Consider the following 25,477-nt stretch of genomic DNA (forward strand, 5'->3'; position numbering starts at 1 on the left):
CCACCTGTCTCGAGGAGTGGGGAGACTCGTGCGTAGATTCAGGTGGATCCCGCAACAACACCGATGGGAACAGAACCGGCGAGAACAGAACCGGGATAATTAGCTCCGCCGAACTCTACTTCAGGTGAGTAGCGAGGCGAGGTCCCTCTTTGTCGAAAAAGCTACGAAAACCTAGAGCATCCTCTTTCTGTTTGAAGGTATCGCTATTACCATGAATAATTTGATTATTTCGTTAGAGAACGTTCCATTGTAGCAGCCTTGCAAGAAATGTCGAATATTCCGAAGAAGACGTCTACAGAGTGTCCCATAAATGTTGGAGGCCCTTGAAAGGGGTGGTTCGGGGGGTGATTCGAAACAACGTCTTCCTTGGCGAAAATGTTGTCCGAGGCTTCGTTAAGGAGATATTAACACTTTGCCGGCTCTGTTATTTCGCTTGTCGCCGGCTGTCGTCAGCCAATACTTTGCGAAGGTCACCACTGTGGTGTCGCCGGACGTCATAGTGTTAACAGAAAACCCTGACCAATCAGAGCGCGAGCGTGTCGTTGGAGCGCCCGCGGTAGCGTAGGCCACACTTTCTCATTGCTCAGGGTTGTCTGTTAGACAACATTTTCGCTAAGGAAAAAGTTGTTTCGAATCACCCCTCGTACCACTCCTTCCGATAACCTCCAACATCTTTCAGACATATCAATTCCTATATCACGTATCAATTAATCCCGCCAGTCCTCTGCTCGCGTCCCGATAATCCCAACTCGAACTCCGAATCCCAATCCGAACTCTTGTCTCGTGGAAACCAGCGCGAGACTCGTTCTTTGGCCGTAACGTGCGACGTAAACGCTTTCTCATCAGGAAAATAGTGCTAAAGGAGAAGCAGACGATCGAGGATGGTATCGGGTTGCCGGATTGGAAGCTGACGGTCTGCTTGCTGGTCGCGTGGGCCTGCATATTCGCGGTGCTGGCGCGCGGCGTGAAGAGCTCGGGAAAAGCGGCCTATTTCCTCGCGCTCTTCCCTTACGTCATCATGATCAGCTTGCTGATCAGAGCGGCGAGCCTGGACGGCGCCGTTAACGGGATCGTTTTCTTCATCAAGCCGGATTGGGGGAAGCTGTTCGATGCGAACGTCTGGTACGCTGCTGTCACACAGTGCTTCTTTTCGCTGTCGGTGTGCTTCGGTGGTGTCGTCATGTACTCGTCCTACAACGACTTTAGACACAATATATACAGGTTACTCTTTGAATATAAAATAATGCTTGAATAGAGAAGTTAACACGGTTAGAACGAGACGCTTGTTTCTCCGGTACCGTTACTAAACTTGGTCATGCGTTGACAATCGGGGGGGGGTTGTCGTAAGTCGCTATCGGGATTCGTTGGAGTATTACGGGACCTGAAGATTCAACTTTTGTCAGAGATATCGTCGATAAATCGGTTACCATCTCTGCCGTCGTAATTGCTGGCTATCGACGATGGGACGACCGCACTTCGCGTACGTTGTCCCGATACGGTAAAGTCTTGTTAAGGCTTAGCTGAAAGCAAATTTCTCCAGGATAAAAGCACAGAAACCAACCCCAGGGAGGAAAAGTTAGTAAAAGTTAAGAATAAAAAAGTTTCACCGTTGCATTAAATCCTTTCACCGCCATAGTTGGATGTTTTCGTTCCGTCCTCTTCTTTACTCGCTGTCCTTGTCTACGTACGACGCTTGGCGGCAAACATCACAGAATATACCAACTCCAGGTTATCTGTACGAGGTCAGTCCCGAGTTTGCGCGCTTAACAAGACTTTACTGTAGTTTCTTTGTCACTAAAATATTATTAGTAAATAATCCGTACGTAATAGTTTATGTTTCACGTTACATTACCGAGTCGTACAATGCCAAGAATTGTTCCGGCTTCCTAAAAAAATATCATTTCAAGCGCAGATTTGTATCGTTCGTTAACTCTTACGAACATTTTGCCTCTGCAGAGACGTGATAGTAGTGACCACCTTGGACACGTTCACCAGCCTCATGGCGGGTTTCACCATTTTCGGTATCCTCGGGAATTTGGCTCACGAGCTCGGCATAGAAGACGTCAGCAAAGTCGTTCGGGGCGGAACCGGTCTCGCCTTTGTCTCCTATCCGGACGCCATCGCCAAGTTCACCGTTCTGCCGCAGGTGAGAATCGAAGCCCTCCCATTGATTAGTCGTCGATATCAGGCCTGATAGTTTGCACGTAGATAAACGTTCATCCGGTCGCGTCGCTTCGAGATACTTTCTCGCTTGATCGGAGCTACGTCGCGTCGGTTCCGTTACAAAATAGAAACCATAGATCAGAGATCGGCAATCTTCGCTGACCTTTGGCCAGGTTTAACGAACGTTGTTCTCTTTGCGTAGTTCTTAACGCGTTAATAACGTTGACGTTAATTGTGAAAGTTGAAGCCGATTACGAAGGCAGACGGTCCAAACTTGTCATTTCCACGAATAATTATCGTTTAATTAAGAATATTAAAGTCATAGTCACTCGTGAAAGTTGGCTCGCTATGTTCAAAGCTACGCGCGAGAGTAGACGTCTCGAATCTCAAATCACTTTATCTAGATTTGCAATCCTGATTTACATTATCCCGTTCAGTCACTCGAACAAGCGACAAAAATAATAAACGTCATGTTACGACCAGCGTTATTGCTTTTAATATGTAAATCTCTATTCCACCAGCCATAAATACGACCTTAATGTAAAACGGTAGACCATGATCCAACTGTAGAGAAGTCGAGTTCGTTTCCTCTAACGCACCGTCCGCGAATTAATTCAAGGCGTTCAGGGTGATCGAGATAAGTCGAAGGATCGTAACAAACAAACCTACGCGAATTTTATCCATTCGTTTGCGCGCTCGAGGTGATCCAGATGTAATTCTCGTTGGAAGGAACGGCTCGTCAAGGATTTTACCGCTGTTCGCAGTTGTTCTCGGTGCTGTTTTTCCTCATGCTTTACGTGCTCGGCATTGGAAGCGCTATCGCTCTGGCGGGCTCGCTTATCACCATCATCAGCGATCAGTTCCCAAACTGGAAGCACTTGTACGTGGTCCTCGGCACGGTCACCTTTGGCTTTTCCGTCGGCACCGTTTACTGTACACCCGTAAGTATCGTGCGTGTACGTTACCGGAGTCCTAAAGCGAAAGACAAACATTTCCAAGTACGTGTATTTATTCCCGTTTCTCTACCTACAGGGTGGACAATTCATTTTGGAGCTGGTGGATTTCTACGCTGGCTCGTTCGTCGTGTTCATCCTGGCCACTTTGGAGATAACCGGCATCTTCTGGGTGTACGGATTGGAGAATTTCTTGGACGACGTGGAGTTCATGTTGAAACGAAGGCCGTCGGTGTACTGGAGGCTCTGTTGGGCCGTCATCACCCCTCTTCTGCTGGCTGTGATTCTGCTGTATACCCTCGTCTCTTTGCGACCCTTGACTTACAGCGGTATTCCATATCCCGACAGCGCGCACGGTACGTACGAATAATATTTCACGTAGGAATATTAAGCGTCCGATTAAAAAATCTAATTGCAGCCGTCGGATGGAGCTTATGCGCTATCGGCGTACTGCAGATTCCTTTCTGGCTGATTTACACCGTAATGTCCAACAGAGACCTGAAGCTGCCCGAGGTAAAATGAAAAGTCGATCTCGATAGCGGAACGAACGACTATAGTTGCGCGTTTGCAGATGATCAAGTCAGCATTCAGGCCCTCCCCGGAATGGGGACCTAAGAACGCCAAACAGCTGACCTCCTGGCGCGAATTCAAGGAAACCAGACGGAAAATACGCGAGAAACGAGAATGCTCGAGGATCAAGCAATTCGTTTATGTGATACTCTGCTGGGAAGATAAGCTTGTGTGACGAGAAGTCTTGGAGTCAACCATTGGAGCAGTTAGCGATGGTAGAACAGTTTTGGAAATGAACGATGCCAATTTCTTTTTTTTTTTTTTTCTAAACTGCACATACTCAACTTACAAGGGGTGTAAAGCATTGATTTTGAAGTGTTCGAGTTAGCTTCAGTTAAAGTTAGCACGAGTTATCGAAGATGAAAAGATGGATGCTTTCTTTCTTAGCTTCTTCGTTCGTCTTCCAAAGATTCGTTCCTACTCGTTCGGTATTCCGTCCTGTAAATAGTTCTTATTGTTAGACGTAGACCGTCCCATTCTCGATGTTTCATCCTTTATCGCTCGTACGTTTTATACTCTTAGACTGAAAAGAAACGGCTTTCCGAAGGAAACGTACAATTCATCGCGGTGGAACAATTTTGTTTCTTTTCGTAGCGCCACGAAGCACAGTATTATCCATAAAATCGAGTATCGGCGTAGCTTGAACGATCAACGTTACGCTACTGCCACTAAAAGTATTTAAACTCCTTCTGTTATTTATTAATAGAGTCTGCCTTGTAAATGCCTACGATACGCTTTCGATAGCATTTATTAAAAACGTGCCACGTTTCGCGTAATATAAGTCGCTATAGAAATGTAACAAATCGTTGAATTACGCTTGCGATACTCGACGCGACCGCTTCTCCGGTGTGCAGATATTTCAATCATTCATAATCCAAGAAATTCCGATCGTCGACGTACCCCTCTTCCTCTTCCTCTTCTTCTTCGTGTTTCGTCAACACGGATGTTTCGTCTTCCAAGTCCTGTTTATAGAGTAATATGTGTGTTAGCAGTAGTTGCACCATAGGTACGCGAAGCAATTTATATAATAAAATAGAAAAATCATACGAACCCGCGGCTTGACCCTCTCCCTTTCGATCATCAGCTCCAGCTCGAATTCCTTTTGTCTCCTGAACCGTTCTTCGCATATCTGAAATCGTCATATTTTTTCTTTTTTTTTTTTCATTGCACGATTAATACAATTTGCTAATAATATTATACATTTTAGAAAATGATAAGTTCCGATAATCGAATCAGAAGTCTTCAATGCATCTATGTTATCTACAGGATGTAAAGAAATCGTGGACACAGGGGTCGATAGAACTGTTTGTATAAAAGTAAAGCGAGATACTTGATCCATAAAACAGATCGTTTTGTTGGTAACGCGGAATAACGCTGTGTCGAGCATTGGCAATGGGTTGTCGAATTTTGTATCGCTACTTAACTTTGTAATTCAACAACCAATGACCGAGGTATTCGATGGGGTCGATAGGCTTCTTTGCAACGATTTCACGAAGACCTTGCGACAGAGGTTTTCTCAAGAAATTTCTCAAGTAAAGCCCATCCGAGGATAGATACTCGTCGGAGGAAGAAGACACCGACCACGAGGAATCGACATCCTTGTCCTTCCGTGCGTCCCACAGTTTCTTCAGCGTTTCGACGTCCTCGTCAGCGAACCCCATCGCCGTCAGCAGTCTACGTAAAAAATAATCGAACGCGATAAGGTCACATACGCCAACCATAACTCGAAAGACTTTCTCACCTAAAGAACTCAGAGGTGGGCCCAGTCTTCAGCAAAGTCGCGATCAAGCTCCGACTTAAACATCTTTCTCGTAAAAAGCTCGCGATATCTTCGTTTGGAGACGAAGGTACGTTTGGTGCCACGTTGGATCGATCCTCTTCATTTTCTGCTTTCTGCAGTGACTTCAAGTTTTTCGTATCTACCGGAGATCTAACAGTGGCTTCTTCTTTCAGTACCTTTCTCGCTTCCTCGCCGATGTTGTGCAACTCCAATTCCTTCAGTTTCTCCAGATCCGCGCGTTTCCACCCGCATACATCCAAAATATCATGTTCCTAGCAATAGTGGTTAAGTTTAGCAATAATAACCAATAGGTATCGATTAATATCAGAGTTAGCAATTAGTTGGAGAATTAAATTAAACAGACGCGGAGCCTTTTACAAACGACCTTGTCTAATTTTGATACTCCGTTCGTTTCATGGTCCGGCTCCATTGTGAGTGTTAATTTCTTCTTACAATTTAGATCGTTCTTAACCATTCTCCTCCGCCTTGAATTGGAATTAAGAAAAAATATTAATTATCAGCAACTTCACTGTAGTTTACATACTGTGGTGGCACCTCCGCTCCTCACCTCCAGAGGGAAACCGCGCAGTCCGCGCGTTTCTCACAAGCACTCAGTTCCCTCTATCATTCCTATATAAGTCCCTCCTGACCAAACTCCAAATATCCTGGCGTCTAAGGCACGGGTCACGGTCCTGCTGGATAGCCTTCCTGAAGAGTCCAGACTTAGCAGGTCCAGGACGAAATGCTATTATATTGTAGTAGAATACTTACACCCACGATACTATATACATATAGTAGAAATTCCTGTCAGTCGAGAGAAATGAAGTAGTACAACGTTAATTGATATCCCAATATAATAATTGTAAATTCCGATTCTGGCAAAAAGACCGCGTTTGAATTGTTGATCGGATTATCAAAGGAGAGACAGTAACTCCATTATCAGTATTCCGCATTCATCCATTTATCGTGACCGTTTAATACCAGCAATTACGATAATTACAGCACTCGAGGACGCAATCGGAAACATTGTAAATACGTACCTTTTTTCACGCGTCGATCGCCGTTTTCCTTCGATCCTCGCGACCACGTCAGTAACGGTAATAAACGCGAGTTCCGGGGCTGCGCGCGCTGTTATCAACCGGAGCATAGAGTTGCAGTGCAAACTAATGTCACATTATCGTCGAAGTTTTTCGAGTGCGTTCGTCTGATGACCGATTGGATCGACGCCGGTTTCTCTATAAAAGCGGATGCACGCGACGATCGATCGCAGCTTGGCGGTCGATTTAACCGTTCCTCGAAAACCGCGCCGTTACGTTTCATCCCGTGACTGGTTCGTTCGACACTCCACTATCCGATGCACGAGGACATGGTGAGTCGAGGAACGTGACTTTTCCTTCGTCTTTCTGTCACGAGATCTTCCTAAAAATCTCCGAAACCAACTATCGATCTCGAGAGCGATCGGTTAGAAACTCTTCGAGCTGGATTGCACAGAAATACCAAAATTTCGAAGCTGTCGCGAATTTATTTAATTACTCTTTTAGTTCCAGAGATACAGTTACGCGAAAATTGACAAATTTTCCCAAAAAGCGAAGAGAAACGAAGTCGGCAAATTTAATTACCTTAATTTCAAGACCACAGCGGAACAACTCTGATTTTTTTTTTTTTTTTTTTTTATTCGTGGAAACACAGACGATAGCAAGTTTTTACTCACGCGATAAGAGCCGGGCAACATAAAGAGCTTAAAGCTAATGCTTCGCTATCTCGAATGTAGCACACGATGCAAATCGTCTGATAATGAGTGACACTGAGAGAAAGAATGATTATTAAGCATCGTAACACATATACTTTGTTCCACGCGAACTATTAAAGGACAAAGAAAGGGGCCAATCGCCATCCGAGAGTTACGAGTTTGAAACAAATATATCGCATTTATCATCAGTTTCCTAAAGTTAATTTTTAGCAGAGTTACTTACGAATTTTCGCGAAATAGTAACGCGATGGACGTAAGACGTCTCCCCTCCCTTGGTCTCGCGATGGATGTACCGTGACCTTGACAGTTGGGAAAAGACGACACTGGAAATTGCTGCGAGTATCGAGACCGGCGGAGTTGATAAAATCAATGTTTACAAACGTGCACGGAGGGTTCCTTTGCTTTCGACCTTCTTCAAATTTATTTAATATTGTGGTCACCGAGAGTGTGAAATAGCGCGCTATCTTTATGCAATCTTTCAAACGGAAATTCGCTTTTAGCCCACTTATCGGTAACCCTCTCCACTTGCAGCTAAATTACTCCACTTACCGTTAAACCGTTCCACTATATCAACTCGTAGAGCGAGTAGAAACGTAGCTGAGAGATACCGAAGATACCGAAACAATTTTACTTACGTTCTCATCTGCGCGACAATCTGATATGTTGCCTTGTATTCGCAGAGCGGTGCAGTGGAAACTGGCCACCGGAACTCGGCGTTCGTCGAGGACGAGAAAGATCGACGTCGTCGCTCCGACAACGAATCCGGAGAATCGATATCGGGATGCTCGACATCAACGGAGGAAGTAAAAGCGACGAGCAGCTGGAACAACAGCATAGAGTTCCTGTTGTCCTGCGTAGCCATGTCCATCGGGTTCGGTAACATTTGGAGGTTCCCGTTCACCGCTTACGAAAATGGCGGCGGTGTGTTCCTGATACCTTACGTCATCGTCCTGCTCCTCGTTGGTAAACCGTTCTACTATCTAGAGATGATAATGGGACAGTTCTCCTCGTCGTCGTCCATCAAAGCTTGGAGATTGTCGCCCGCGTTTGTTGGTAATTTACAATCGATTTCATCGAACCTTTAAGATCCGGATCCTTCGTAATTAGACATTGCAATGGATTCTCGCAACTTTTATTTCGTATTTATTTCTATTAAGCGGGTCATCCCGTGTGACGGCCGTTTTTTTTTAAAGGTTTTCTCGGTTGTTTTTATAGCGAAATGAAAGAACACAGTGTAAGATCAGACCGTGTATGCCAGGAATGCGTTATAGGGCGTGCGAATAATGACTCTGTGTAACTGTGAATTTGCTATATTTTCGATACGTCTCGACTCCACGAGTCTGAAACACGTCAGAAAAATCCCAACCGCGAGAACACCCTCGACGGTCCGACCTTTTCCTAAACGAAGTCCTCTGACCGAACGAACCTCCGTTGAGAGAGAGAGAGAGAGCGCGCGCAGAGACTAAACACATGGCCTGCTTCAACCATTTAACTATTTCTAATTTACTAACAACAGAGCTTCCAAATTTTTACTATATATTTATTCAGCCTTTAACTGTAACTTTGAATTCTTTCAAGCAAAAATATAACGCGTATCGCGAGACTTATCGCTCGTATGGCACCCATGTATAAAAAAGTTAGGTAAACGGCGTCCATGATGCCGACAGACTGGCTAATCCGAAATAATCTGTTTTCTGTTAATATCTCCTTAACGAAGCTTCGGACGACATTTTCGCCAAGGACACGCTGTTTCAAATCAACCCCCTCCCCCCCCCCTCCGCCGCCCCCGAACCACCCGATTGCTACCTTTTTCAAGGACCTCCAACATTTTTTCCCCATCCCGTGTATCTTGAAACTATCGTACAATAACAAACGAAATTATTTCAGGGATTGGTTGGGCCCAGTGTTGTTCGTGCGTGGCGCTAATGACGTATTACACTTACCTGATGGCTCTGACGCTGTTCTTTCTCGTCGCCTCTTTTTCCGCCGAGCTACCCTGGGCAAAGTGCAGAGAAGAATGGGGCGACCGTTGCGTGGACTCCGACAGAAAGATGAATACCAGCGCGAACAGTATGGACGCGCTCGAAGGAACGCACCAGGGAACGAACTTGTTCAGGTTGCTGGTAGACGACGAACACTACAGCAGCTCGGCTGAACTTTACTTCACGTGAGACACTTTACCTTCCCTTCGACTCCATACTTGAATGTACTTAATTATTTATACCGGAGAACATTTTTACCCACTGTTCGATACCAGGAAGATAGTTCTTCAGGAAAAAGACAACATCGACGATGGAATCGGACTGCCAGATTGGAGATTGACGCTCTGCTTGTTGGGTAGCTGGCTCCCGGTGCTCCTGGTATCGTTCCAGGGCGTGAGAAGCTCGGGAAAGGCTTCCTATTTTCTCGCGAGTTTCCCTTACGTAGTTCTGATCAGTCTTCTGATCAGAGCGGTCACCCTCGATGGCGCCGCAAAAGGGATATTGTACTTCGTCACGCCGAAATGGTCGAAGCTCTTGGACCCAACTATTTGGTACGCAGCCGTCACCCAATGCTTTTTCTCGCTTTCCGTTTGTTTCGGCGTCATCATCACCTACTCGTCGCACAACGACTTCAAGCACAACATCTACAGGTACACGAGGACAATATGTGTTACAATATACGATAATATACAGGGTATTTCAAAAATGTTGAAGGTCCTTGAAAGGGGTGGTGATTCGAAACAACTTTTCCCTCAGCGAAAATGTTGTCCGAAGCTTCGTTAAGGAGGTATTAACAGAAAAGACCGACCAGAGCGCGAGTATGCGGGTGGAACGGCCGCGCTCTAATTGGTCGGAATTTTCTGTCAACCCTTTGCACTCGAGACCTTTTTTTCTTCTATCTACCGGCAACTCGAGATTTCTCTTTGATTTTTCTCTTGAGAGGAGTTTTCTCTTGATACCTCCTTAACGAAACCTCGGACAACATTTTCGCCGAGGAAAAAGTTGTATCGAATCACCTTCCGAATCCTTTCCATGCACTTCAACATTTTTAGGACACCCTGTATTTGGACAACAAAAAGTTTAGAGTGTTCCACGTTTCAGGGACGCGATGATCGTGACAAGCCTGGATACGGTGACCAGTTTCATAGCTGGTTGCACGATTTTTGGGATTCTCGGGAACTTGGCCCACGAGATGGGGATCGCGGACATCGACAAGGTGGTCAAGTCCGGGGTTGGCTTGGCGTTCGTTTCCTACCCTGACGCGATAGCCAAGTTCACGTTTTTGCCACAGGTAAACGCGCAAATAGAAGAATTACAAAATTATTATGTACATAATTGTACCGTATCTGTGATTTACAGCTGTTCTCGGTTCTCTTTTTCGTGATGATGTTCGTTCTGGGAGTTGGCAGTACCGTGGGCATGGTATCGGGGATCGCAACCGCCCTGAAAGAGCGGCTTCCGAACGTGGAGATCTGGCAGATCGTTTTTACGGTGTGCTCGATGGGATTCGCCGTCAGCACAGTTTACGTTACTCCCGTACGTAAATATTTCTAGAAATGAATAGCCTTGCTTCGTTAATTTCTGCCACAAACAAAAGTTTTCTCTGATACAACCAGATCTGATTACAACCAGGATAAGAACTGTCGCTTATATATGACACAATAAAATTGCGCGAGTTTCTTTGTATTGTTTTCAAGCATCGTCACCTTCGTGGATATCAATGTTCAAGAGATAGCTTTCAGGAAAGTGGACGATACTTGAAAGATACCCGCTATCGACGCGAGTAAAGTGCGACACAACGTAATAAATTGAACGATTATGTTAATTTCCTATCGGAGTCACGATAAAAGATCAGGGAACAAAGTACGATAACGTTCGCGAGAGTTGCATAAGCCATGGTATCTCGTTAGCGTTTGTCCAAGGACTTTAAATTCTGTTCGCAGGGTGGCCAATTTATGCTGACGCTCGTCGATTACTATGGCACCTCCTTCGTTGTGTTCATCTTGGCCTCTTTTGAAATCACCGCGGGAACGTGGTTGTACGGTTCGTATTCTCGCGTCGTTTCTAAAGAATGTACATATGTATACTTGGAGAAGTGTTCATAAACAAAAGCAGTTTTCCTCATCGATCAACGTCGCAACTTTCAGTGGCTCAATTTTTTAGTGTTACGTAGAACTAAAGCGTTCCACAGACTACTCTTCGCGTAGCTCATGAAATCAACTAACTATGCCGTGCAACGGTTGCTTTTATGAGCTACGCGCATGCACCAATCTGACATCCCTTCGTGTCTGACGTGGGCCCATGTCACGTCAGAGCAGTCTGTGGCACTCTGTGGGACGCTTAATACGCTATTCTTTGTACAGACAGTCCCCTCCCCTCCCAATGAACTGCTTGAAATGCTCGGAATACCGGTAATTAAAGTAATCAAGACAGGTATAGAGAACTTGCTGAACGACGTCGAGTTCATGCTGGAGAGGAAGACGACCAGCTACTGGAGGATCTGCTGGTTCCTCGTGACCCCGTTGATTCTGATAACAATTTTCATCTACACCGTCGCCACCCTGTCGCCATTGACCTACGGAACCAAAGGATTTCCGACATCGGCCCACGCAGCTGGCGCGGTTTTACTCTGCTTTAGTATTTTCCAAATACCATTCTGGATGACGATGGAAATAGTAAAGAACAGGCGGCTGCCTTTGTTACAGGTAAAAAACTGTTGAAAATTTTCAGTTGAATTAAACAGAGATCGCATTTATACACAATTTAGGCAGTCGCGGTTAATTATCCTCTGTTTCAGAACTTGAAGAGGTCCTTTCAGCCGACGTCGGAATGGGGACCGAGGGAGGCCAAGTACAGGAAAGCCTGGCTTCTCTTCAAACAAGAAAAAATGAAAGAGAGGAGTCTCAGGACGCAGCCCAAGTGGCTTCAACTGATTTGCATACTGCTTCGTGTAAAGCTGAAATAAGACTGTCCCAGAAGACCGTTCTCGAAACAGAATCTCCTCTTGCATTCTCCGGACGCTCGTTACCAGTGGAAACAAATAAAAATGGTTGGCGCGATAACGCGGAAATTCCTGTAAATAATATTAGATTGTCCCATAAGTTCCCGTACATTTGCTATCAATAAATCATTTTATAATAACATTATAATCAAACGATAATTATTCTTCAAAATTTTCTTCTATTTCTGTCAATTCTTCAATTCCATAAATAATGTTAATGTCAACAAAATTCAAGCATCAAGTGTCCGGGAACTTATGGGACAACCTAGTACCGCGAGATCGTAACTGTTTAACGTATTTATTTAGAAACGAAGTCTCTATTACAATACAGAATAAGCTGAGATCTACGGGGTATCTCGTCAGCGTCATCGAAGCAGTCCGATGGTCAGATTCTTGATCGAATCTCTTAATGCTGCAGTTGCTATCAATCTCCTCCGATCAGCAACGTCACGATTCTCGACCTTTTCTTGCCCAGGTTCATCCTAGATATCCTTTTGGCGTCCTTGAAAGCCTTCCACTCTTTGTACTTGCTCGGATCTTTGGGCCCCCAGTCGGGGTCCGGTTTAAGGATCTGAAAGCATACGGACGAAAGTGAAAAAGGACTCGAAGATTTCATGAAAGAAGTGGTCATCTCGGTTGCTTACGTCCAACGCGGGTTTATCTTTGTTTTGCATCCTGGTGACGATGATCCAAATAGGGAACTGGATTACTCCCAGCACTAACAGTAACCACCCAGCAACTGGAACAATGCGAAGCTTACGTTTATCTCTGTAGAGGTCCAAACGGTTAATTTTATCGTCTACTCTATAATATAGCACGTAAGGTCAATCAGCGGTCGAGAGCTTTAAATCTGTAACCTCTCGTGCCCAAGGACACCGAACAAGTCCCTCCTACGAATAAAGATTTTCCTACCGTAGGCAGAAGTTGGATAATATTCGCCGTTGTAGGTGAGAGGCGTCAACTCGCTCAGAAAGTAAATCAGGATCGAGAAGAGAGCCAGGGGTGTCAAGAAACCCCAGCAGAATCTCCAGTAGAAGGAAGGGCGGTTGCCGATCATGAATTCCACGTCGTCCAAAAAGTTGTCGACACCTGTGCGATAAGAATCGATTGGAAAGCTGTAGGCGAAGTTGTGGCGGAGGCCACGGATAAATCGACTCGTTCGGAGTGTTTCTAAGAACGTTGATCGTTAACGAAGTCTTTTACTCGAGCAGGTGGGAATCTTTCCCAAAATCGATTTTCTCGTTGGCCTCGCCATAGGCGGTAGGAGACGCGAATTATTCATTTACCGTACACCCAAGATATCCCTATCACTTCGAAGGAAGCCAGGAACACTATTATGAACGTTCCTCCGAAGTAGTCCACCAAGTTTAATACGTGTTGTCCTCCCTGCAACGATAATAAAGACTCGTTCGATAACATCTGTAATTGTTTATCGGAGCGCATCAGTAAAGTCTCTCACTGCTCGGCCATCGTACTTCTGGACCCCTCAAGGGATACACACCCCAGTTGCGGGGACGGTTTCAGTCCATTTATGGAGACTTTACTGTAGTATCAAAGGGATAATTCGACACTTTATCTACCGGGCTATTTAGAAACACTGTTTAATTAAAGAAAGAATGTTCTACAGTAGCATATGCCAATCTAGTCTGGCAATAATTCCTTCATACTGTTACTAGGTACGTTGAAAGCCAAGTCTGTTCCCAAAAACTGAACATTGTAAATAGACAATCATCGGCACAGTAAATAAGTTCGAGTAACTAAATACTGGAATTAAAAAAAGTTTATAAATAGGCTCCCGGTAAATAAAGTGTTAAAAAAGCTGCGTGCCTGCGTGCAATAAACGATTCCAATGAGAAAGCCGATGCTCGTGACGCAGGCAGCAACTTTCCAGTTCGGAATCCGAGGAAACTTGTCTTTGATGATGCTGGTGATGACGCCGGTGAAGGCGACGGTGGTGCCGATACCCAGGACGAACAGCATCAGGAAGAAGAGCACGGCGAAGAGCTGGGGCACCACCGTGAACTTGGCGAGCGCTTCCGGATAGGAAATGAAAGCGAGACCCGTGCCGGCGCGCACCACCGTGCTGATGTCTTCTTTGCCCACTTCGTGGGCGAGGTTTCCCAAGATCCCGAAGATGGTCGTCCCTGCTATCAAACTCGTGGCAAGATCCATGGTCGTCACCACCGTGCAGTCTCTGGAATAACGATTCGAGTCCGTTACCTGATCGTAACTTTCGGTGACGAACGTTGACATTTTTCACGCCGGATAAAAAATGACGTTTACGCTTGAAACGTATCGCTCGAGTACTATACCGCGGAAGGTGTACGCGCGAGGTCTCGTGACCTCGCACGAGACCTCGCGCGTACACCTTCGAATCGCAAGTATAGTACTCGAGCGAACGCAGAAACAGTATCGTCAGCGACGCCTCTTTCAAATAAAAAGTTTCACGGGAAACTTGTTCCCAATACAAAAAAAAAAAAAAAGAAAAAATTACCTTAATACATTGTGATCGAAACGATTGTAGGACGAGTACATGGTGACAGCGCCGAAACACACGCCGAGGGAGAAGAAGGATTGCGTGACGGCCGCGTACCAGACCGAAGGGTCGAAGATCTTTTCCCAGGTTGGCTCGAATAGAAATATAATGCCGTTCACGGCTCCCTCCAGGGTCACTGCCCTCACCAGAAGGCATATCATGATCACATACGGGAACAGCGCGAGGAAGTAAGCGGCCTTCCCGGTGCTTTTCACGCCGTTCCGGATCACTACGAACACGCACGTCCAGCTGACGAAGAGCGCGACCACCAGCTTCCAGGATGGTTCTCCGAGACCTTCCTCGATCCCCGATTCGTTGAGAACAACGTATCTGGAACGAAAGACCTTCAACAATTTTGGGACACCCTGTACATCTTATTATACTTATCTTATTATACGTAATACGTATCGTATCCTTCTATTCCGTTCTTTCCAAGTCAATTAATATCGATCGGAGCTCGTCGAAATCGAACGATCCCCGTTTTCCAGGGATCGTGATACGATAGAAAGGAAGGAAAGATTCGTACGGTAAACGAACCAATTTACCAAGTATATCTTCGACGCTCACCGAAAGTACAATTCCGCCGAGCTGCTCTTGTTGACGTTCGAAGTGGCGTTGCTGGCCGATGTGCTGTCGAAACAAACGTTGCCCCATTCTTCCCAGCAAACAGCCCACGGAAGAACCGATTGGAAGCTGGCCAGCAGGTAGTACATCGTCAACGACATCAGGGAACAATAGTAGGTGACCACGGAGAAGACGGACACGGTCACGCCGTATCCGATTCCTCGAATAATGGACAAGTTCGTTAGAGCGCTAGAAGAGAAGCTAGAAGAGAAGCAACGAAGTTCGCGCGGACCTTCGTTCGGTCTCGAGGCTCGGTTACAATCATCCTTGTACAGTGTACACAAATATCAACAGGTCAGTCTTGATACGTTCGCATCTTTTAAATTAATAATATTAAAAGAAATTTTGTTTAGGTCACAATATACAGTCCATTTTATCGATTAAAGGTACCTTTGAAGCCCGGCACCACGGACCAGACTTCCACGCACGATCTGCTGCTGAATTGTCCGAGTATCATCTCCATGTAGTAGATAGGCTTGCCAATGATGAAGAGAACGACGAGATAAGGCACCAGGAACGCTCCGCCTCCGTTTTCGTACGCTGTACTGGGAAATCTCCAAACGTTTCCGAGGCCAACAGAAAACGCCACGCAGGACATCAAGAACTCTATGTTACTCCCCCATTGAGCGCGTGCCTCTTTATCTTCGGGTTTTCCTTCCACGGACTGCGAGACAAACGATTCGAATACAAATAATTTAAAGAAACGAAAACGAAAACAATTCTCTTAGTAAATTAAACGAAACTTGCAGTTTTTATCTCGCGCTCTATGAGGGTATTAAGCAAAAATATGATACCTCGAAAGAATATCTTAATGACCCTAAAACGTCGTAAACCATGGTCTGGAATTTATTGGGTCTCCGCGTCATTTTTATTAACGTTTCGAGTGAAATCATACCAATTCGAGCGACGCATCCTTACTTCTGATCTGTTCCGTGCGATAAACATGTTGACGAAAACGACATACGATCGTTGTTTCTTAGAATCGATTCTTTCTATCGGTATCACTACACCGAACAGTTCTTCCACACAGTAACGATATGAAATAATATCGATCGGATAAATGTACAGAAATTAAATCGCTTAATAGTAACAGGTAAACGCATTTACGTCGAATGAACGTACGTGTAACCAACTTACCCCATTTTCCAGCTGCTTCCCGTTCGCCGATATCACCGAGAGCCTGTACGATCCTTGCGTTTGCTCGTCGCCCGCGACATTATTCTACCGAGAGAAAACGTAATCCTTTGACTACTCTTTCTTCTTCATTTTTTTACTTATTATCTAACAAATTGCGCGCTGCAACGCGTTCCTTCGATTATCGCCGCGTTTACGTAAGGAACACATCAGCGAGTACTTGGTTCGAATTTGCCACGAGGCGTTATTAAAGCGTAATTACAGCGAGATCGCGTTAAGTCCGTTACGAGTCGCGAGCAATATTCACGACGGAACAATGTTTCATTTATGATTGCATCTGTCGCACGATGGAGGCGGCGAAGAAGATTATCGTTAAATACGTTAAACGACCCCCCGATTAATAGGCATTGTACAAATATGTAAATATTAGTACTCCGTATTTATCTAATTTCGTTCTTGGGGCATCTTCTTTATTCGCTAAGCCACGAGCGTCGCCTTTAGTTAATACGATCACTAGACTCGCGGATGTTCGTGAAAATCCATATCTTTATCGATTCGTATAAAGAATCGAGATTTCTAAATATTTTCGTTCGCTGCGAACATCCGCATGTCTAATTGTTACAACGTTGCGTGCGAGCGTTCCTTCCAAGTAGGCGCGCAAGTAGCAAAATTGCCCGTACATATCTGTGCAAACATCGACGGATATAGTTGCATCCGCAACAGACGCGATAAATCTTACAGAATCGTCGAATTTCTTAAAAATATTTCGAAATAGGCCAACGTTGTTATTAAGATAACCGAAATTAAGCCACGACACAAGTTTACGACTGCAATTTAGATTAGCTCTTCGAAAGACACTCGATATTTAAAGTAGCGAATCGTTTGCACTTTCTAAGAAGCTGTTTCCTAAATATAACTTTTCTAAGCTCTGTGTAGAACGAACGAAACCCCTCTAAACTTATCTGTCAAGTGCGCGAGGAAAATCTCTAAGCAACCACACGATTTTTATACGTGCCAATCAAGAAGCTTCAAAGAATTCCTTGAGTTTTTACAATTTTTACAATTTTTACAATTTTAATAACTTTTCCAGAGTATCGCGGCCAGCTTACAATAATTCCGTATCGTTGGGGTGAAGTAACAAGCAATTTAGGTTGTTGTAATTTTCATTGTATTCTCTGGAACGCCCTTAGGTTTATTCTAATTTTAAGCATCGCGAGCCAACGCCACATGCACGCATAATTTCGTCCGAGTATTATACGTTATAGTTAGTGCAATACCTTGGTCGTTGCAACGCGCGAATTTGATTTATTTTATTGTAATCGTATACGTCGGAAAAAGTACGAACCTGCGCGTAAGTCATAGTCACTGACGGCACACCGGTCGCGGGTGTCCCTCCTCGGCGATCTGAACGCGATCTTCACGTGGCAAAAGCCTTTGGAAGACTGATCGACGACTTTTGTTCACGTAGATCAAGAGTGCGTCGTGAGAAATCGTGACAACTGGCAGTGCTATATTTTTTATTTTCGCAATAATGCCACGCCGTCCACTTATCAACTCCTCTTCTCACCCCGCGCCATCTTGAATTTTTCGGCTATCTGCCAGCGAAATTTCCACTCCACCCGCGAAAACGCCTTTCGCGATTCGAGACCTCGGAGGCTCGATCATTTTTCGCGTAAACACGGATCTCGTATAAAGCGTCGCGAGCTGTTTCCTCGAAAATTAACGGAAACGACTCGACTTAATTTTTGCCACGGTTAAATGGCGCAAGGGGCCTGATCTCGTTTGGGCTGATAGGTTTGCCTTCGCGGCTTTGCCATCACCTTTTCCCTTATTTGTACGTCGACGTCATTTCTGTCACGGTTAAAGTCTGATGGATTTTTGATCGCGCGACGAGTCGCTCAGAGGAATCCGTCGGACGCGATCCGAACGTTCCGCTTGCGTTGATTTTGTAAATCGCGAATTGTTTTGTAAATCGAGCGCGTCACAAGATCCGCGACAGGAAACGCGAGACGAGTTCGCATGGTCAACGCGTCTCTAACGAGAATCGTTAGAATTCTTTTCTTTAACAGAGCTCCACTCTGTTACAGTAGAAGTAATTCGTTCGAGACGGAATCGCGAACAAGGTTCCCTCGGGAACCCTCGAACCCTTCGCCTTCGTTCAAACGTCCTAAACGCAACGCTCGAGGTGCTTAATGTCCGAAGCATACATTGATGTCGATTATAATCTCGGCCAGAATGCGTCTACTTGTTTTCCTTGTGAACCTTTTTTCTCCGTACGTTAACGCACAGTCAAGCGTAACCAGCGCGACGCTCAACAGTGACTTTCTCTTTGTCAACTGAGACCGATCCGAGACCAATCATTTCTACCGTAGAATTTTCCGGCATTCCACGATCTCTACGCCGTTACGCGATGATTATTAAATCAGGTATCATTCGTCACCAGCTTGCACTCGCACGGAGACGTACGTTTCGAAACATTGTACCGAACGCGACGATTACGTTGACGCTTACGCGTATTTCGTACGGAGATGAAGGATGCATTACGATACGATAGATTCTCTGTAATTCGCTGAAACTCTGGAGCGATAAATGACGAATTGTCGCGTAGAAGAACCGAAACTGTAGGCAGAGCTGGTAACCGTTTAAGAGCCATTTTGAAAGAGAGGCAACGAAAGAAGGAGAAATTAAAGGACCATGTCGATGAGACACGCTAACGCAACAGCAAAAGTTTCTCATTTTTGACTTTTTCGGAAATTGTACCGTCGTATCTGCGCGGTATTCTTGTGATAAAATTACACGAAACACGACGTGATTTGGTGCACATTTCTTCGTTTTAAAAATGATAACGATTTGTTTCCTTTGGCCCGTAAAATACGGAAATATGCACTAAATTATGCCGCGTTTGGTATGATTTTACCTAGAGGAAACGACACAAATACGACGGTACAATTTTCACTTGCAAAAAGTCGAAAAATAAAAAAAAAAACTTTTTGTTGTTGCGTTAGCGTCTCACCGACATTGCCCTTTAATTTCTGTCGCGCCGGTCTCGCTGTTACAGTTGGCCTAGTTTACACCGTAAAACCTTTTGATACGGATGTCAAGCTGATCCGATGTAAGCCTTATCTTGTTTACATAACATAGGTCAGAATTTTGCGGTGGGGATCGTTTCCAGCGAATTATAGAGAATCTACTGTATGTGACAAAATATGCAAGTGGGCATTTTTACACATAGATATTATCGTTACTGTTTTATTATTACATTATACGTTACATTAATTCGTTTATATTATATTGCAGAATATTACTTGTTTGTGGATAAACATCTGACATGGATAATCGAACGCGTTACGCTGACAACGAAAATGTACCATAGGTACGAAGCACCGTAAGTAATCAAGGTCTGTATTTAACAGCATTTGTAAATAAATCATTTCTCGTGGTAAAATTTAAGTGTAGGATTCGAATGTGATTTCAGGCCCCGCAAGAGGTAACGCGCCGGCCCTGTTGCGGGCCTTGTTTAATTCTATCTAAAAAAGGTCTCGACGAAACCGCCACGGTGACGGAAATTCTTGTCCGCGGTAAATTCCTTCCACTTCAGCCGCACTTTCGGGTCGCTTGGGCCCCAGTTTTCTTCGGATGGCCGGAACGCCGCTTTGACAGTCTGCGAGACAACGATCGACCAGTAAAAATATATCGTTGGTATTTAATCAGATTTCCATAGAAAATTCAGTAAAATTCCAATCAAAGATCGAGCAAAGGTTCCCTTGTGCATGCACCTGGGCCTAATTATTCCACGTAATTACTCACTTCGATCAACGACGGTGACCTGTTCGCTATCAGTTTCTGCAGAATGAAACCGACGATCAGTGAAACTCCCACGGCGAGCAGGAGCCAACCGATGACTAGAAATATTTCAAACGGTAAGATCATGAGAAAAAATGAAAATACGTACTCCCGATGGCGTCCCGATTCACGTAATTCGAACTACGTACCGTAGGCGTATGCCGGAAATGGTGCGCTGTCGTAGGTGGGCGGCTCGTAGGTGACGATGGTGTACACCAGGATGACGATCATGAGCACAGGTGTTATGAATGCCCAGCAGAATCTCCAGTACCACGACGGTCTCGAACCCAGCATGAACTCCATGTCGTTCAAAAAATTCGTCACGCCGTAAATCCAGAAGATCGTTACCATTTCCAAAAGGCCGACGATTATGGCGACGAACGTGCCACCGTAATAATCGACCAACGTTATGAACCATTGGCCGCCCTTGAACGATTAAATTAATAATCATTAGAGTAATTAATATTCACTAGAGTATCGTAAATTGTCGTCCTGTGTTTAAGGTGACCGATACATACGGGTGTGATGTAGATGAGGCTAACAAGAAATCCCATAGAGGAAACCAGGAGTACCAGCTTCCAGTGGGATACCTTCGGGAAGTGATCGCAAAGGATGCTGAAAACAGCGCCGCATAGAGCCACCGCGCTTCCAACGCCGAGCACGAACATCATCACGAAGAAGAGAACAGCGAAGAGCTGCGGAACCACCGTGAAACGGGACAAAGCCTCGGGATACGAAATGAAGGCGAGACCAGTCCCGCCTCGGACCACCGACGATATGTCGCTGGTGCCCATCTCGTGCGCCAGGTTCCCAAGGATCCCGAAAATCGTACAGCCGGCTATCAGGCTGGTGAACGTGTCCAATGTCGTCACTATTAACACGTCCCTGGAATTGCAGATCAGAAAAATCATTGATCGTTCGTCGTTGTCTCCTTCGACGGCATTAGGAACTTTGATCAAGAGTCTCGCCTGCTGACGTTGTGCTCGAAGTTGCTGTAAGACGAATAACTGACGATGGATCCGAAGCAGACGGACAAAGAGAAGAAGCACTGAGTGATGGCGGCGTACCACACGTTCGGTTGCCAGAGCTTCTCCCAATCCGGCGTGACGAGGAAGAGGATGCCGTTTCCTGCGCCCTCCAAGGTCACCGATCTGATCAGCAAGGCGATCATTACGACGTATGGGAATATCGCCAGAAAGTAGGCTGCTTTTCCTGTGCTCTTTATTCCGCGGAAAAGTACACCAAATATCGCCATCCAGCTTAGGAACAGACAGATCGTCAGCTGCCAAGATGGCAGCCCGATGCCGTCGTCGATGGAGTCGTACTCGTTCAGGACGATCTTCCTGGAAATCGTTTGGAAATTTGGACGGAAGACTCGTAACGATAACTCGTTCTGCGATACGGTATTGTCTCGGAATAAGCAACTCGCTATTCCCACCCTTTTTTTTTTCAAGGTTTAAGGTTTAATTTGTTAAGGTTGACATCACAGGTTATTAGCGACCTTATTCCCACCTTTTCATTCGAAGTCACCCGCCGAGTGAGAGATAAATCTTTCATGGCCGACTGAACAGATTAGTGGAAAGAGCACAGAATATGCGTAATGTTCTCCTCTTTCTCTGGCGTGTGTATTCTCCGAAATACTACCGTTAGTTGTACATATACTTTACTAGTGGTAAAATGAGAAATCATGTTATCTTCTATCAATCTCCAAAGCACGACACTCGGTGCTCGAGCCAACACTCGAACCCCCTGTTTTGTGTCTATTGGTTCCCTCTTGACGTGGGGCCCTCGACGAGGGACAAAGTCGAGCCGAATAGAGCTGCTTATTTCGAGACAATACTGTGATTAGTTTCCTGTAGTTTCCGTTGCTTTTGGTCTCGGATGGAACTCGCAATAATTCCACCAACGATCGAGTACTACTCGACTAACCTGAAGTACAATTCCGCGGAACTGCGAACGGTACCGTTGGCTACGAAAGTGGTGCTCTCGTCAGGGTCCTTCGGAACCGAGTCGACGCATTGACCCTGCCATTCGTCGCGACAGAATGACCAAGGCAATTCGGATTGGAAACTGGCCGCGAGATAGTACAACGTCAAAGCCATTAGAGCGCAATAGTAAGAGACCACGCACGTCGCTGCGAAAGCCTGGCCGTACCCCAACCCTGGAAGTAACATTTTCGTTACATCTACGGTAGCCAAAGAAAGTATTATGTACGTTTATTAACATGTACGTGTATACACCGAAGCAAAAAGACTAAAGATATCGTTTATCAACTCGCCTTACGCTAAATGTTAGCATTAGTTTCAATTACTTTAAGATCGAAATTGAAATCTGACTCACTCTTAGCACGGGCGAAGTCGTGCCGAGGCCTGCTAGTTTTTTTACAAACACGATACACGCGTCATACGATGCTCGACGAACCGTAACTCACAATCATCCGTAACGGTATACGTGCGAATGTGATTCTCAAACTCGATTCTCGCGAAAACTGAGCTTCAAATGAAACAATTTTATTCCATATATTGTTCTTATTTCTTTAGAAGCCTTCACCTTTCATCGCCGGCGCCATGGACCAAGTCTTAGCGCAGGATTTGTTGGTGAACTGACCCAGAAGACCCTCCAGGAAGTAGAAGGGTTTTCCCACGAATACGAGGATAATGATGTAAGGTATCAGGAAAGCGCCGCCTCCGTTCTCGTAAGCAGTGAATGGAAACCTCCAAACGTTACCGAGACCGACGGAAGTGGCTATGCATGCCATTAAAAATTCCAGTCCACCTCCCCATTCTGCCCTCTGCGCAAGAAAATACACTGGACGTAATTACGATAAAGTGGTAGCGGCGATTACAGAACTCGCCGACTATGCCAATTATTGTACCGTTATTTTAACTTTCACGTACTCTGTTTAACCTGCGTCAAGATTACTTAATCTTGCGAGTTGACATTATTTTCATTCGCGGTTGCGTTGCTTTTTTTAATACAAATTGTAACGCGACTAAGATTTGTTCTGCGCGTCTTGCTTCGCGTCGTATTCACTCATCGACACCTTAGACCGCGTCGTGGTTTTACAACTTGACGTACCGTTCGCAGAAACAAAGATGTCATGCAAACGTAGACAAGGCGATTAACTCGAGCTAATACGTCGAAATGTAAACCGACAGGAACGCGCGTAGATTTATTGTTCACGTATTATCGTTCCGAAGCGATCGTTATCAGACCAAATTACGTACAGGGTTGCTGGTTTCCTCGGGTACTTTCTCCGGCGCGTTCGACCCTTTCGACTTGGCGACGTCCGTGGAATCGTTCCCTTTCCTTCCGACCTCCTCCATCTGGAAGGCCTCGTTCGCGTGACCATTCCGTTTCTGCAAACATTTCCCTGCTATTTTACGAGCGCATCGCTAACGACAGACATTTCTAACGAACATCAATGAAATATCTCACGTAAACTCCGTCCTCGAGTCTCTCCATGTCCGAAGATACGATATCGACGATTTACCGATTCTCCACTCGTTTAAACCGCGTACGATTCGCTGTAACCTCGGCTGGAATCGTTCACCGCACTCGTCGATTAATTCGAATCCGTTTGCGAATCCGTTTCCATCTAGGTAGCACACCTTCGCGACAATATCCTTTCGGCGAAAAGACACTGGACCGTTAACGCGTGATAAACCATCACCGAATGTTTCCTTCCTCGCCTCGTAACTTCCTCTTTAGCGGGTAGACAATGGCCCCCGGACTCCTCGTTATAATAATCGCATATTTCAGGCGAAAATAACACGCTTCCAAAGATGTCACCAGCTGCTTACATAATTCTGGAGATCGATTAGCCTTAATGTATTCCTCGCGTTCGGAGTTTCTTCGTTCCTGGCGGTATCCGATCGATCGAGAATCGGCCGTCAATGGCGAGCGATGCTTCTGGTAGTCACGGAAGTGGCCCAGGAGGTCGTCGGAGGTTCGACTCTGCGAACAATTTGTCCGAGGGAGTCTGACCAAGCTGTTCCAAAGGCAGACATTGACGGAGTAAACCTCGCTCTTAACGCGCACGTCGATTAGATACCATCGACGCGAAACGTTCACCTTCGTTCTTCGAATTTCATCTCTGCGAGCCGTGCTGCACTCGCTCCCGCGTCTATTCAGACAGGATGCGGCAAGTGTCGGTTATCGACGAAGGTTCGCGTTCCACGCGCGAAAACAACGGGATATTCACGGATCGAGGACAATCGTCGGGCGTAAATTGCGAAATTTCGGAACGTGGAGAACGTTCTCGGTCTCCTCGGAGAGGATCGGAGAAATTAGACACGGGGATCGCGTGCGAATCGAGGCAAATCGTCGAATCTCTCGGGCTGTTTTCATTGGAGCCAGAGAAGCCTGCCTGGGAATTGGGATTAGGACGCATTCAGGCATTTTTTTTTTGGAAACAAACGACACTGGGAATAAGTGTCAGGGGAGAACGTTTCTTGGCGCGTGTGTCGCGCGTTTCGTTTTTAAAAATACCTCAAATTGAAATATTGTCGTGCGTACAACATACTAGCTGCGGCCCGCTTGTAATATACTATTTATTTCATTAACCGACTTCGAAAAAGGAGGAGATTACTCGATTCGATATGTATATTTTTCTTTTTTTTTTTTTGTCGTTTACGTTTAACCGACAGCTCGACCACGTGATTGTATCTCATGTAGCTTACGTTCGACTGATTGTTCAACCACGTGAACCTTCGTGAACCGGTCAGTCACTGTCTTTAGTTCTCCTAGTTCTTCTGGTTCGTCGTATCGAGTAGCATAAAAACCTTCTCCATGAAAAAATACATATTATGTTCCAAGTTTCACGTTGATCGGTCAAACAGTTTCTGAATCTATCGTATGCATGTACAAGGTGTCCCAAGAATGTTAAAAGTCCTTGAAAGGAGTAATTCGGGGAGTGATTCGAAACAACATTTTCGCTAAGGAAACTCCAACAAGGACCTCCTACATTCTTGGGACACCCTGTATATACAAACATCCATTTTTATATATACGGATATACAATGATATACATATTATTTCGAGTAATGAAAATCGTCTAGTACTGTGGAACCCATAATGTGTCTTCCTTATATTTCTCTCTCTCTCTCTCTCTCTCTCTCTCTCTCTCTCTCTCTCTCTCT

At 45.3% G+C, this 25,477-nt stretch overlaps 5 protein-coding genes across 8 annotated transcripts; 2 read left to right on the forward strand and 3 right to left on the reverse strand.

Annotated features, from left to right (window-relative positions):
* Nucleotides 1–5: 5 nt before the first annotated feature.
* Nucleotides 6–4,732, forward strand: LOC128893182 (sodium-dependent nutrient amino acid transporter 1-like; the record flags this gene model as incomplete). Its single annotated transcript, XM_054154001.1, has 7 exons — nucleotides 6–124; nucleotides 847–1,221; nucleotides 1,957–2,146; nucleotides 2,928–3,104; nucleotides 3,196–3,472; nucleotides 3,535–3,629; nucleotides 3,688–4,732. Coding segments are annotated over 7 exons (1,407 nt in total), but the record flags the coding sequence as incomplete, so codon positions are not given.
* LOC128893180 (uncharacterized) lies at nucleotides 3,985–6,205 on the reverse strand. 2 transcript variants are annotated; one of them, XM_054153999.1, is made up of 7 exons: nucleotides 6,035–6,205; nucleotides 5,852–5,951; nucleotides 5,428–5,738; nucleotides 5,111–5,360; nucleotides 4,738–4,815; nucleotides 4,587–4,648; nucleotides 3,985–4,124 (listed from the first exon to the last, which is right to left on the reverse strand). In XM_054153999.1, exons 2-7 carry the CDS (start codon nucleotides 5,939–5,941, stop codon nucleotides 4,070–4,072), a joined length of 846 nt encoding a protein of 281 aa, XP_054009974.1. In that variant the 5' UTR covers nucleotides 5,942–5,951; nucleotides 6,035–6,205; the 3' UTR covers nucleotides 3,985–4,069. The 2 variants fall into 2 exon arrangements, with proteins under 2 accessions (XP_054009974.1, XP_054009973.1); XM_054153998.1 differs by having other exon boundaries at nucleotides 5,849–5,951.
* A 369-nt stretch (nucleotides 6,206–6,574) lies between these two features.
* LOC128893183 (sodium-dependent nutrient amino acid transporter 1-like) lies at nucleotides 6,575–12,669 on the forward strand. 3 transcript variants are annotated; one of them, XR_008461265.1, is made up of 10 exons: nucleotides 6,577–6,835; nucleotides 7,897–8,269; nucleotides 9,104–9,383; nucleotides 9,474–9,848; nucleotides 10,300–10,489; nucleotides 10,558–10,734; nucleotides 11,142–11,241; nucleotides 11,632–11,903; nucleotides 11,996–12,247; nucleotides 12,531–12,669. XR_008461265.1 is itself a non-coding variant. In XM_054154003.1 (9 exons), the coding sequence occupies exons 1-9, from the start codon at nucleotides 6,821–6,823 to the stop codon at nucleotides 12,161–12,163; spliced, it is 1,860 nt and encodes a 619-aa protein (XP_054009978.1). In that variant the 5' UTR covers nucleotides 6,575–6,820; the 3' UTR covers nucleotides 12,164–12,268. The 3 variants fall into 3 exon arrangements, 2 of the variants coding, with proteins under 2 accessions (XP_054009978.1, XP_054009977.1); XM_054154003.1 differs by lacking the exon at nucleotides 12,531–12,669 and having other exon boundaries at nucleotides 6,575–6,835; nucleotides 7,897–8,179; nucleotides 11,996–12,268; XM_054154002.1 differs by lacking the exon at nucleotides 12,531–12,669 and having other exon boundaries at nucleotides 11,996–12,268.
* Nucleotides 12,482–18,243, reverse strand: LOC128893184 (sodium-dependent nutrient amino acid transporter 1-like). The gene is made up of 10 exons (XM_054154004.1): nucleotides 17,839–18,243; nucleotides 16,497–16,580; nucleotides 15,750–16,023; nucleotides 15,303–15,519; nucleotides 14,694–15,065; nucleotides 14,027–14,393; nucleotides 13,486–13,585; nucleotides 13,112–13,288; nucleotides 12,844–12,938; nucleotides 12,482–12,770 (listed from the first exon to the last, which is right to left on the reverse strand). The coding sequence occupies exons 1-10, from the start codon at nucleotides 17,851–17,853 to the stop codon at nucleotides 12,624–12,626; spliced, it is 1,848 nt and encodes a 615-aa protein (XP_054009979.1). The 5' UTR covers nucleotides 17,854–18,243; the 3' UTR covers nucleotides 12,482–12,623.
* A 432-nt stretch (nucleotides 18,244–18,675) lies between these two features.
* LOC128893181 (sodium-dependent nutrient amino acid transporter 1-like) lies at nucleotides 18,676–25,391 on the reverse strand. Its single transcript, XM_054154000.1, has 9 exons — nucleotides 23,775–25,391; nucleotides 23,564–23,695; nucleotides 22,887–23,127; nucleotides 22,266–22,497; nucleotides 21,305–21,679; nucleotides 20,855–21,221; nucleotides 20,486–20,762; nucleotides 20,301–20,395; nucleotides 18,676–20,154 (listed from the first exon to the last, which is right to left on the reverse strand). The coding sequence occupies exons 1-9, from the start codon at nucleotides 23,799–23,801 to the stop codon at nucleotides 20,017–20,019; spliced, it is 1,884 nt and encodes a 627-aa protein (XP_054009975.1). The 5' UTR covers nucleotides 23,802–25,391; the 3' UTR covers nucleotides 18,676–20,016.
* Between the last annotated feature and the right edge of the window lie 86 nt (nucleotides 25,392–25,477).

Source organism: Hylaeus anthracinus, unplaced genomic scaffold (assembly GCF_026225885.1).
Source record: "Hylaeus anthracinus isolate JK02 unplaced genomic scaffold, UHH_iyHylAnth1.0_haploid 26165, whole genome shotgun sequence".
Taxonomy (NCBI): Eukaryota; Metazoa; Arthropoda; class Insecta; order Hymenoptera; family Colletidae; genus Hylaeus; species Hylaeus anthracinus.

Bases quoted from the DNA above. Each gene is read 5' to 3' on its own strand.
- LOC128893181 (XM_054154000.1), bottom strand. From the start codon at position 23,801: ATGGAGAGACTCGAGGACGGAGTTTAC. The intron at 23,128-23,563 runs GTACGTAATTTG...TTTCTTGCGCAG, and splicing joins CCGAGGAAACCAGCAACCCT to AGGGCAGAATGGGGAGGTGG. The intron at 20,396-20,485 runs GTACGTAGTTCG...AAATATTTCTAG, and splicing joins ATTTCCGGCATACGCCTACG to TCATCGGTTGGCTCCTGCTC.
- LOC128893183 (XM_054154002.1), top strand. The intron at 10,490-10,557 runs GTAAACGCGCAA...TGTGATTTACAG, and splicing joins AGTTCACGTTTTTGCCACAG to CTGTTCTCGGTTCTCTTTTT. The intron at 11,242-11,631 runs GTTCGTATTCTC...TAATCAAGACAG, and splicing joins CGCGGGAACGTGGTTGTACG to GTATAGAGAACTTGCTGAAC.
- LOC128893180 (XM_054153998.1), bottom strand. From the start codon at position 5,941: ATGGTTAAGAACGATCTAAATTGTAAGAAGAAATTAACACTCACAATG. The intron at 4,816-5,110 runs GTTAAGTAGCGA...TGACGATTTCAG, and splicing joins ATTGGTTGTTGAATTACAAA to ATATGCGAAGAACGGTTCAG. The intron at 4,649-4,737 runs GTTCGTATGATT...CTCTATAAACAG, and splicing joins GGGAGAGGGTCAAGCCGCGG to GACTTGGAAGACGAAACATC.
- LOC128893184 (XM_054154004.1), bottom strand. The intron at 13,586-14,026 runs GCACGCAGCTTT...TTATCGTTGCAG, and splicing joins GAATCGTTTATTGCACGCAG to GGAGGACAACACGTATTAAA. The intron at 13,289-13,485 runs GTAAATGAATAA...CTTATCGCACAG, and splicing joins AGGGATATCTTGGGTGTACG to GTGTCGACAACTTTTTGGAC.